The sequence below is a fragment of the Myxocyprinus asiaticus genome, chromosome 39 (genome assembly GCF_019703515.2).
Source record: "Myxocyprinus asiaticus isolate MX2 ecotype Aquarium Trade chromosome 39, UBuf_Myxa_2, whole genome shotgun sequence".
NCBI classification, from domain to species: Eukaryota; Metazoa; Chordata; class Actinopteri; order Cypriniformes; family Catostomidae; genus Myxocyprinus; species Myxocyprinus asiaticus.
This window is the reverse complement of record NC_059382.1, coordinates 33,045,365-33,057,832: the sequence shown is the minus strand read 5'-3', so window position 1 is coordinate 33,057,832 and position 12,468 is coordinate 33,045,365. Positions and strand designations below refer to the sequence as shown.

The following is a 12,468-nucleotide window of genomic DNA, read 5'->3' as shown; positions in this document are numbered from 1 at the left end:
GCAGAGAAAGTTGCCATTATTTACATCATCTAAATTTGATGTTTTGCATCTGAATGCAGGATTTCTGGAGGCCAAATCAAGGGTTACATCCAAAAGCCTTTTCAGAATTGTCTTATTCTTTTCTACTTCCTGTTGCAGCTGTTTTTGAAGGTGACTGTCAACACATGTTGCTGCAAATAAGGAATGCTGAAGACTTCTCAATTTCAGTAAACACTGGTTATGCGTATTCTTTTGTCATGTTCTGGCAATTTACTGTATATTTTTCTCCAATTGATATTTCCAACTTAAATCCATCTTTGCTAATCAGTGCACTAGTAGATGGTTTGGTCAGCTCATGGGAGAACAGAAGGTATGGGATTATTACACATTGCATATTGGGCCCGGTACAAAACGTATTCAGCTGGCCCCCCTCCAATCAGTTGTCAGATAGTGGGTGGGGGGAAGGGGTGCGGACAGTTATTCCATCAACTTGTGGCAGCTTTCACTTTCGCTGTTGCGCACTCTCTCCTCCTTGTTTATAACCGCGTCTCCCATTGACCGCTTTTGGATGTGCTCTATAATATGGAACAGCCTTTCTGTAGCCCCCCTCAAGCCCGGGCCCAGAGCAAAAGGTCCAGATGTCCACCCTTATCGACGGCCCTGCAGGTACTCCTAAATATCTGCTAAATATGGATTTACAATATTCCCAGATGATGTAAAATTGACAATGCATATTCAATATTACATTTTATTTTTAATATATCAAAGAGATGATGCACAAATTATAGAACACGGTTTATTACTTCCACAGTAAAATTTTATGAGACCCAACTGGCTGTCAAATACACACTGAGCTACACATATGTACTTTCTCAGGCACTTATTGAGTCTAAATAGACATACAACTTACAGAATTTTAGTAGTACACCTAAATGACAAAGCCAAATCATAATGTTCATGTGTTGTACTTGCTAAAGTTTACATTGTTGCTGCTTCATCAAAAAGCAATGTCAGTTGTAAATGAAGTCAATCACTGAACCAATAGTGCCACCTTGAGAAACAAATAGTATATATAATATGTATAAACATCATTTGGGATACTTATAATTTATTGTCGTTGCTGAGAAATCAACATGATATAGTAGTAATTTGTATGAATATCATACTCCTTGTCTTGTAATAAACAAAAAAGAGATATGCTGTAACAGTAAACCTTTATAGATATGAAATAATCATAAAAATACTTCTATAGAACACAAAAGGAGAGGCAGAATATAAGGGACTGACAGCCTCTTTCTCTATTCATTTTCATTGTATGGAAAAAAATATGCAATAAATGTGAATGGTGACTGAGGCAGACACTCTTGCCTAACATATTCCTTTGTGTTTCACATAAAAAAGAAAATCATATGGTTTGGAACAACATGTGGATGATTGATAACAGAATAAAAAAATCTGGGTGAACTATCCCTTAGGAATATGTTTTTTTTTTTGTTTGTTTGTTTTTTGTTTTTTTTGCATAAATGCAACTTTGAAATGTTAGTGGGAATGAGTCGGGTTTTGGGGTGGGAGTTGGGGTTGGGGTGCCGGGTTGTTGTAGCTGCACTACAAGGGGAACACATGGGAAAATAATCTGGGGCTAAGTCCAGATGCCGAGCTTCTCCCTAGGGAAAGCGTCCTGCCTCCAGTCGGCAGGAAGTGCAGTGAGAGAACAGCGGGACCTGGAGTCCTGTCAACTGCTTGTAATGCTGGTGGAATGGAAGCCTAAATCACATATCTCCTTTATGGAGTCAGCGGACACATGTGGTATTCATTTAACAATGCACTGCTAAAGAACAAGGAGGGAAAGAGTGATGGAAAACAGCTTTATGACACATCAGGATCACAAAGAGTGGATTACAGAGACAGCTAAGCTAACGAGACCCTTGCTCCCCCACATAACAAAGAGTTTGAGTGAGGCAGTCGGTTTCAGTGAAATGTGAACACAATCTGGCTTTGTGGTCAGAACTTATGAGAGTGGTCTGAATTTCTCACGGTATATCCAAGTGGAGGGAGTTCAAATGTAATGAATAGTCCTGAATAGTAGTGAGTTTTCCCTTTTTTCTGCATTTTGTACATAGTCAACACCACATGAGCATTTTACAGCAATATGGCATGAACTTTAACAATGAAAGCAAGTATGGAATGCAATGAGGCTTCACGTTTGTCAAATATGTGGAATTTTTTTAAATCCCTCTACTTATTAGTGTGCTTCCTAAAGAAACATCATTCCTGTTGCTCATAGTAAGGGTTAAGGATTTCAACAAATCCCTAAACTTCGGCGCACAACTCATCACTAAATGCTGGATTATTTGGGAAACCCATTGCTGTGTAACCAGTGTGTAATTCATTATTAAGTAATTAATTACTGTAATTAAATTACTTTTTCATTGAAAAAAATGTAAAGTAAGGGAATACTCTTAGTTTTTCAGTAATTGAATTAGTTACTTCTGATGTAATTGTGTTAAATACTATATAGACTATAGAACAATTCTATATAAAACAATAGTGAATTTAAAATTTTAATGTAACGTCTAATGTTACAATGTATGTTTTCTAATTTAATGCAGCCCCCTTAAATTCTTTGGCCAGTTCATGAATAATTTATTTGAATTTATATGATTTATTTGAAAGAATTAAAAGAACAATTTCATGTCTCACCAATTTTTCATCTGGTCGGGGTTGATAAGTGTTTTAGAAAGTAATTAGTTATAAGTAATGCAGTTGTAGAAGATGTAATTAGTAGTTAGTAATCAATTACATTTTTAGAGTAACAACACTGTGTGTAACTATTGGACAGAACACGTGCTCAGTTATATACATTAATCGGTGTGGTGGGTTGTTTTTTGACACAATGCTAGGTTAAAATGACTTCATATTGAAGGTTCTTTATTTAGATAATAATAATAATAGTAATAATAATTTTAATATAATATTAATAAGAATGTATTGCTATTGATTACAAATAATAAGGGTTCACTTCACAAAAATTCAAATACATAAAAAGACAAAGACAATTAAACAAATACATACATACATGCATATACAGATTTATTGATTTAATCAATGATTTAGTCCTCTGCAGCATAAATGTGTCATTGAATTTGATCGTTTAATGCTTAGGTATTTTATTTAAATTCCAAATAAACAAATAGCTACATATACATAGACACAAACATTTATGAATTTAATTGACAAATATTTAGCCCTCTGTAGCATAAATTGAGGCCTGTGTCACCGGCCCTACTCGACCCACCCCGGCATGGGAGTCGGACGCACTAGCAAGGAGGCTAGAAAAGCCATGGCCCTAGTCTCTGTCGCTAGTGCATAAGGCCATGAGAGTGAGGTTTACACACTGCAGAGCTATCATGTACCAGCTGGCTACAGTTACACTCACTCCCCTAAACCTCACTCCCATCTGGGTCATGGCACCAGTGTCACCTGCCGTACTTGACCCGCCCCAAGCGGGATTCGAACCGACGGTCCCGGCATGGGAGTTGGATGCGCTCACAAGCAGGCTACAAAAGCCATGGCCCTAGCCTCGGTCGCTAGTGCATCTCTTAAGGCCAGGAGAGTGAGGTTTACACACTGCACAGCTATCATGCACCAGCTGGCTACCATTACACTCACCCCCCTAAACCTCACTCCCATCAGTGTCACGACACCAGTGTCACCGGCCCTACTCAATTCGCCCTGAGCGGGATTGGAACTGGCGATCCCGGCATGGGAGTTGGATGCACTAGCAAGGAGGCTAGAAAAGCCATGGCCTCTAGCCTCATCGCTAGTGCGTCTCTTAAAGCCAGAAGAGTGAGGTTTACACACTGCACAGCAATCACTTATCAGCTGGCTACCATTACAATCACAAAAATTATCGTTAAATTTGCTGTACCAGGCATCTCATATACTACCTGCTGCAAAAAAGTTGTTTGATTACCTCCGTCTGTCACGCACCAAGGTGTAACAGCCACAACGCGATAACCACCTCAGGGTGTTAATTCAATGTCCTTTTATTCCTTACATACATAATCTTAGCACCTTACTAGCCAATGCAACGTTTAGCAATTTTTATCTAAACAAATAATGGTACTCACTTTCACACACCTAAATGCCCAAAGTTATCCTCTGCTCGACCGTTGTGAGCGAGGACATGATGTGCAGGATAACTTGAGCGCTAGGTCAAAAATTCCACTTGCATGTTGAGTCAACCAAGAACCCCAAATGTTGCGTCAAAGTCAGCAATTACTGAGAAAAATAACCCAGCACTTTTTAGTGTAGGGGTACCAACTGTCCTGTATTAGCTGGGACACCCAGTATTTTGGTCATGTGATGCCTATTATCCTGTTTTGATGCTCGATGGTCAATCTGAAGAATAATCTGGAGTCATGTGTAACTGTAACAATATATCCTTTTTGCAACCTGAACATCAAATCTTTGTGAAACCTGCACTTAAAAGCTAGACGCAGCACAACAAATGAAACAGACCAGACTCAAGATACATTTCTAAATACTAAAGTTTGTTTTAACTTGACCCTTTTAACTTAAAAGTCTTGTGTAAGATGCTGAAAAAACTGCGAGATAAGACACTACAGTCAAAGTTGACCAGTGTGATCCATCCGTACTAGCACCCACTTGGAACATCGTAGCAACAGCAAAGCAACATGTTAAAAACTACTCAGTATATATTTATCATCTGCATAGCAACATCCTAGCAACCAACCACAACATTTTAGCATCTTGGTTGCGAGTTTTGCACAGCAAACCACTCACATTTCTTCTCAGAAAATGTAAAAATCTAGTTTGCTGTTGAAACTGTCACATTTCTTCTTGTCCTCTACCTAAGTACAAAGCTACGGTTATGATCCATGTTCCTATTTTTACATTTTAGACCAGTTTACTCAGGAAGAGATTCATCTTTACATTGTAAAGAAGCTAATCGGAGACCCGGAGAGAGTAACTTAAAGCTTGCCCTTAATAATTACCTCATGTCCTAGAGCTGATACCTCTGAGCGTGTGACATCAAAGAGCTCCACTTAGGAAATGACTGTGCCTCTGTAGATGTGTTTATGAGTTTAATTTGTCAAACAGTTTCATTCAAATGAAGCATCTAAACAACCTGATTCACTAAATTGAATCTGACTTCACAATGCTTCATGTGTGTGAGAGAGAGAGTGGACATTTTATAAAAGCACTTATGATCATTGCTTAGGCTCACTTTGCTGCAGAGCTGCGTGTAGTGGCCTCCTAAACCAGCAAATTCCTCCCATAACAGAGGAGTTCTCTTTTAGTGTTTTCTTTTCGAGACCTCTTGAGTGGAGCTTTAGAGCATTTCTCTCTTAAAGACATCAGTTCCCAAATTAATAGCCTTGCGTAACGCAGTGGGGCTTCAGTAAAATCCTTCTTGCCCTGGGAAATGTTTTGTGTCAACACAGTGATTGACAGTGTACACTCAAAGTGTGTGTTTGGCTGTTCTGCAGAGTTTTAGAGACTCATGCGAAATTTGGTGAGGATGAGAAGTTTATAAGGTTCATGCTTGTTTATAAGTACTTCACATTACTGAATCTTTTTAATTAATGTTAACTTTTTTCTCTACTTTTGTCTAACATTAACTTTTGTTTCTAGTGCATGTGATTTCAACCATTGGCTAACTTCCACCATTTTGCTAACTTATACGACACCATTTTCTTAAAACCTGCCCTTCCAAAGACATGTCAGCTAGCCTGATTACAGCTCTTTTAAGTGTTGACTATAATGTGACACAGTGATTGTGACATCCTAAAGCCTTCAGGGTACATGAAATGAGCAAAATCAAATGTTGTGTGTATATTTTGCTGGCTGCTATGACACTAGTCTTGGACTTTATACAGTATGGACACCTATTGGTATGATCGCAGCATCATATAAAAGCAAACATTACCAATGCCATTGCATATTTGTCACCAATTATTAATTTATTCTGCTGCTGTAAATGCCTGATAAACAGTGTTAAACACTTTACATTTTATATTCCTCTAATCAGATTACAGTTATTGACTTTAAATTAAGTTAATAATTTAAGGACATTATGTGGGCTACACATAGTAAATATATATATATATATTATTAATGTAAAATACATTTAAAACATAATTTATATACCTAATGAGTTATTGAGTGGGAGAAAATGTATAAGGAAAAAATATATACATGATTTTAAATTAGTTGACTGGAAAAACAAAAACTTTTATATAAAACGTGTTTTAGAAAATAACTTAATCTGATTACAATTTTAGCTAAGTAATTAGTCATTTGTAGTGCATTACTATGGCTGTATACTTGTAACAATTTTGTGTGCGCAAGGAGATATTTTGAGCGTGCAAAAAAGTGTTTTGTATGCGTGAATTGTTTTGTAAAACTGTATCATTTTGCAAAGAATAATTCATTTTCAGCAAATAAAAATCCATTTTGCGCTCAATGTTAACCTGAATGTGTGCTGATGTCCACATTTGCACAGAATTCTTACATTTCTTTGACTCAACTGATTCTTGTGTGTGCAACATCTCACTGGTTTTCTCTCTCTCCTTACATCCACTCTGCGTGCGCTCAAACTTTTGACAGCTCACCTGCTCAACAGTCATATATGAGGGGGTAAATTCTGATTGGTTTAACTGATCATCAATCATATTGCTAATCAGAACAGGAGGAAGAGAAAAAGGGATAGATTGTCTTCAAGAAAGGGAATGTGTAACGTACCATGACAACTTCTAAGCAGCTCTTTATTGACTTCACTGTTTGTATTTAACCTTTATGAAGTTAAGTTTTTTAGCTAGCTATCTGGTTAACTCTCTTAGTGTGTCCTACGTATATTAGTAAACACACCTACATAGGTCAGAGATGGGGACTCGAGTTAGAAACTCGGACTCGAGTTGCACTCGAGTCACATTTTAATAGACTTGAGACTCGACTCCGGACTCGACCTAAAATTACTTCAGACTTGACTCGACACAAGGATTTGTGAATGTTTAAAAAAACGACTCATGTCTTTTAACTTTAACTATTAATATCTTAAAGGAAGAATTTGTGTTTTATTTGTATGGTTTTGTATCTGCTTCACATTTCCCCATATGTCATGATTCGATGATGTATTTCCACGTAAACCCCGAAATGTGATAAGAGTCCCATTAAACATGACGGCACCTGCCGTGTCATTTGTGCTCACATTTGGTTGTGCCCTCAGAAGCAGAAACTTCAGGAAGCACACATTCTCAAAGGTTAGTTACATTAGTTAACACACAAAGCTAGCTAATATTGTACTGTCGCAAACACTGGGTAAGTGTAGCTACATAGCTCATTAGGATCGCCGACCAGAGGTTACGTAGTATATATGCCGCCTGTGTGTGCGCATGTGTGTGAGACAGAGAGAGAGAGATTTGTCCTGTATTTTAGCATCTTGCCATCAGCACACATACAGTTTTTTGTGGAGTTTTTGTCAAAATTATACCTAATGATATGACTGGGTGATAAAATGATAATGATAATTTCGGGGAAAAAAGGTTGTGATATCGTTGATAAACTTTTGAGTAATTTTCAGTATTTAGCCTATGTTCTACATGTAGAGTAGCCGATCGAAACAGGTACGTGTCGCTAAAAACGCAAGCAGTTCGGCAAAGTAATACACACAACTAGCTAACTGAATCACAGACATGAAATCAGCCTGTTAAGAAGTATTAGCAGGCAGCCCTGCTGTAATGGAAACCGATCAGGCTCGGTAGCAGCTCGCCATTAGCTAGCTATCTGGCTAATTTAATATCGTTGTGTACCGAACAAGACAGCACTAACAATGCAATACAACAGCTGTCGACTGAACACAACAATCACCATTTTTCGACATCACCATTGCAGTTTATTAATGTGCTATTAGTTAAAGTTTTTTCATGATCCATAGCGCTGTCAAAGGCAAGAACGTTTTCTTATGGTGATGATTATTGCCGGTTGGCAATCCAGTTTATGGTGCATTTCTGCCATCTACTGAGCTGGACAGTTTTGGTAAAATGGGGAGAGTATTGAGACAGTTAATTGAAATTAGCCAGCTTACTGTCATTTTAATTTCACAAATAAATGCAATCAGAAGTCGAGGAACTGCGAACAAAAGGGAGCAGTTGCCCTTCTGATAGGACTGTAATATTGGTCCTGATGTTGCGTCTATCCTGTTCAAGCTGACAACATGCACCAAGAAGTGGGGGAAACTTTCGGTCATAGTATACGGACCATCCATCGATGTGTATATGCTGTGTGCACAGCTATTAAAGAAAAATTGATGCGGTGTAATATCAAGGTTTACATCAGGGGTGGACTGTCCATAGGGAGAACCGGCCGCGAAAGGGGGCGGTTGATGTCTGTGTGTATCATTGACAACTCAAGAATTTTATCCCTGAGAGGAAGTATATGCTCACTTTGTTAAAACATAATTGTATTTACCCGTCTTTATTATTTACAAATTATATTTCTATAGTAAATGCAAACTTCAAATTAAGCTATGGCTTCTATTCTTTACACTTTGAATGATGTCTCAATAAGGGTAAAAGTGTTCTTTCCATAGTGCATCACAACTGTTCTCTTGAACAGTACTGTACTGGTTGGAAGAAAATAATTTTATGATTATTCAAAGTTCAAGTGTCTAAACAAAGTAAACAATAATCACCATAATGGTGAATTCAAATGAAACAATAAAATGACATCAGCAACACAAAATAGAGACAACCCTCTATTAAAAATAACTTTTGTACACATATGAAAAACAAAACCTGCATTTCTTAAAATTTCTCACACAACATATTAAGAGATTGTTGTCCAATAATCTATTTTATTTGCAGCTAATGTACATCTCAGTTAGACAGATTCAGTTGTTGTGGTGTCTGCTGGTTTGTTCTCGTTTTCCTGTTCTTGTTGTCTCTCACTCTTTCCTTCAGTAGAGTCTGCTTGTTAACGGCAGATGTCATCACTAATGATCAATCATCACTCAAAGAGTATATCTACTTGATCTCATTAACTGCTTGGCCAATTCAACATTCAACACAACACAGAGTAGATTCAACACTGCTGAGAGTTCGTTTTTAACACTCCGTAGAGTGGACTCGTGGAGACACCAAGGAGTGTTAATTTAACACTGGGGATTTTGCTCTGTACAGTCAGTTTTTAAATCAGTGGTGTAGTGGTGACTGAAGAGGTGAGCATGCTTTGAATTTATCAGTCCCCCAAAAGCATGCACTGTCTGTAAAATATATACATATGAAAATGTTACGAAACATATATTTAATAAATAAATAAAAGTCCTTTATGAACACACAAAATGTGTGTCAGGGTAAGGAAGTTCTTTGCTGGCATGGTGTAGTACACAACTAAAAACCATATGGTAGTTTGATATACAGTTGTATATCTATTTAAATGAATAGGCTTGATTAAATGTTCTTTTAATATAAAGTGTTACCCATTTCACTAGTAATTAATTCAAAATAATAAACTAATTCATAAACTAATACAAAATAAACTGTTAAGCATTGATGCTAATACAAGTGATGAAATGTTATTTATATTACTACAGTACATAAGAAATAATTATTTTTCCTGTGTAACTAATGTTGGTTTGGATAACTCCACATTATTCACAATTATCAATTAACTCTACCACAAATGGGATTTCTTTAATATCACAGTTGTTTCTCCTAGAAAGCAACAAGATTGAATAGAGATCAAATGGAGACTCTTGCTTCTCAGATTTCTCTCCTGAGAAAAAGACAGTGTCTGTTCTAGTTTTAGAAGGCATCTCGGTAAAATCTCAAACTGTGTTTAGATTTGCCAAGATACCAAGTCTGCAATGAAAAGTAGGAGATTTCAGTATGACATAAAATATTTCTAATTAAATTCTTCCAAGAGCACATTATCTGATCTAAACTATTCATATGACTCTTTATGCTCTTACTTTGTCAACAGTTATCTGTTTCTATTTTTATTTCCCCTGTGAAATTTTAGGAGAAACATCTCAGACAAAGTGGTTACTTTAATAAAACATAACTTCAGATCTATGAAAGGGCAACTTACTTGAAGTAGCACATATTGTTTACAGTAAGAGTGTGCATTTCAGGAAAGTGAAAAAAAAAGTGGGATAAGTAGGCCTGTGAGATTATCTGTTATTGGGCGCCTCTGCCTTGTGGCTGAATAAATTTGTTCAGCAATTGGGTTGCACCCCTTAGGATCAGTCTTCTAAGAGCTGCAGGGCTTGAGCAAGGCTATCAGTCATGCAGTAAACCCTTCCTTGCTACTGCATGCATGCAACAAAAAAAAAGTCTCCCACTGATAGATATTCCTCAGCCTCACTGATATCTAAGAAAATTCTCATATAGGCAGTTAAAGTGATTTAAAACAGAGAACAACAGTTTTAAGTGTTTAAACACTTTGTAAGACTGTGCTTTCTGAAGAGCAAGCATTTATTTACAATCTATGTATCATTGTAGGCATATTAAAATCGACAGGATGTTATGAGAATATCTGAATAATTTGAACTCCCCTTGGTACCATTATGTTCCCATTATTGATGGAGGCATGGACATGTTTTCTCCAAATTATAGAGCAGTGTGGGAAAGGCTATGGAAAATCCCTATCACCACACACAGGAAGTCACATGTGTACATGCATTGTGTAACATCAGCGCTCTAAACAAAGTTTGCCCTCTTGTGGATTAACTGTTCAATCACAGTAGACCTCTGTCTGTACAATGCAATGGTCAGTTCTACTAAAACTTTTGTGTTCTCTCACAAAAGTGTGCATTCCCTTGCAATTGTTTTGGGTTCTCACAGTAGCATTATTCATCCGTCATGAAAATTGTTACAGTAAGACTAAGTTGAACTATGGTATTTGTAGTAAAACCATATAGTTACCACACAATTTACCATGGTTTTACTTCAGTAACTATAGTTCAACTACAATAGTTACTGTAGTAAAACCATATACCATTACTATATACAGTGGTTACTATAGTAAAGCCATAACCAAAATGTATTATGGTTTTACTACTGTCCAGTAACCATATTTTCTGATATAATATTCTATGATATTCCTGCTATGATATTCAGTTTTACTGTAGTGAAGCCTGGTTCATTTTAATTTTAATTTTAATTTTCAACTGTAATTTTATTTATTTATTTATTGGTTAAAACACGAAACACAAATTAACATCTTAAAACAAAGGAACCATATTTTATTATATTTTTTTACCATAGTTTTGGTTTTCCTGTATTATTACTATGGTTTTACTATGAATGTCACAGTTAAAATATTGTAACTGTAGTAAAGCCAAGGTAAAGCCAAATTTTGTGGTTATGGTTTTACTACAAATATCATAGTTCAACTAAACCATGCTTACTTTTTGCAAGGGAACCCTATTCAGAATAATTTATTTCTTTCAGAAAAACTATTTCAGAAAATAAATTCTCTTTCTGTCCCCCATACTGTTCAGAATCATTAGGTTTTTTGAGCCAAATGGATTTTGAATGCAACTTTCAAATAATTATTTGTATATTTGATAATGAAGTTTATTTAGTTACACGTTTATTGTAGGTAAAAAAAATAATAATAATAAAAAAAAAAACTCAGCTGTGGCTGAAATTTGCATGTCTAAATTTGGTCAGTCCAATCAAGTTGCTCCTTCTACGATCATGCTTTAAACTGAAATTTTGTCATCATCTATCCACTCTCATGTCACTCAAAACTCGTATGAATTTTTCCCTCTGAACACAAGAGTTGTTAATCAAAACATCATGAATAGATGTCAAATAGATGGTGATCTCTGACTGTCAAATTCTGTTGCAGTTTTGCTTGAATTAAGTTTTTCAGTCACACTAGAATATATTACATCAGGATTTGAACCTTGATGGCAAATCAAAAACTCAATTATTATCAATTCCTATACTGTATGCAAAAGCAGGGCTGTAATGACCATAGGCCAATATTCATAATAGTGGTCTACTGATTTGGGTTTTTTACATGGTTGATTATTAAATTATTACATTTTGTCCCCCCAATCCTGAATATGTGGTTACATCCTTGTGCAAAACACTACTACGGCACCCAGTGAGCCAGTTCTACCACTGGTGCCCCCTCCAGAAAATATGTACATGATGCCTCTGGGCCTGTTTGATGTCAATGCAATTTCAATGTGAATAGTAAAAATAATGTGATTTCCATTTGTAGTGTATTTTACCAGGACCTCGTTTACCAGCGAATGGTCGACCTGTGGATATAACTGGGCAGGTCCAACAGCAGAGGTCAGCTGTTCTCAATTCACTGAAAAACCCAGGCCAGGACCAGAACATTCAGAGACAACTGGGCCAGTCACAGCACAGCATCACCGATACAGTGAGTAACAGCATTTAGAGTGTCCTTTATTATTAAATTCATATAACGTGCCATGTATCATCA

General features: G+C 36.6%; 1 protein-coding gene across 1 annotated transcript in view; it reads left to right on the top strand.

The window, feature by feature from the left end:
• Positions 1 to 12,468, top strand: part of zmp:0000001236 (mastermind-like protein 2) — a 121,264-nt gene that overhangs the window by 105,566 nt on the left and 3,230 nt on the right. Inside the window, 1 exon segment of the mRNA XM_051679769.1 lies at positions 12,241 to 12,405. Coding sequence (XP_051535729.1) covers positions 12,241 to 12,405 — 165 coding nt within the window.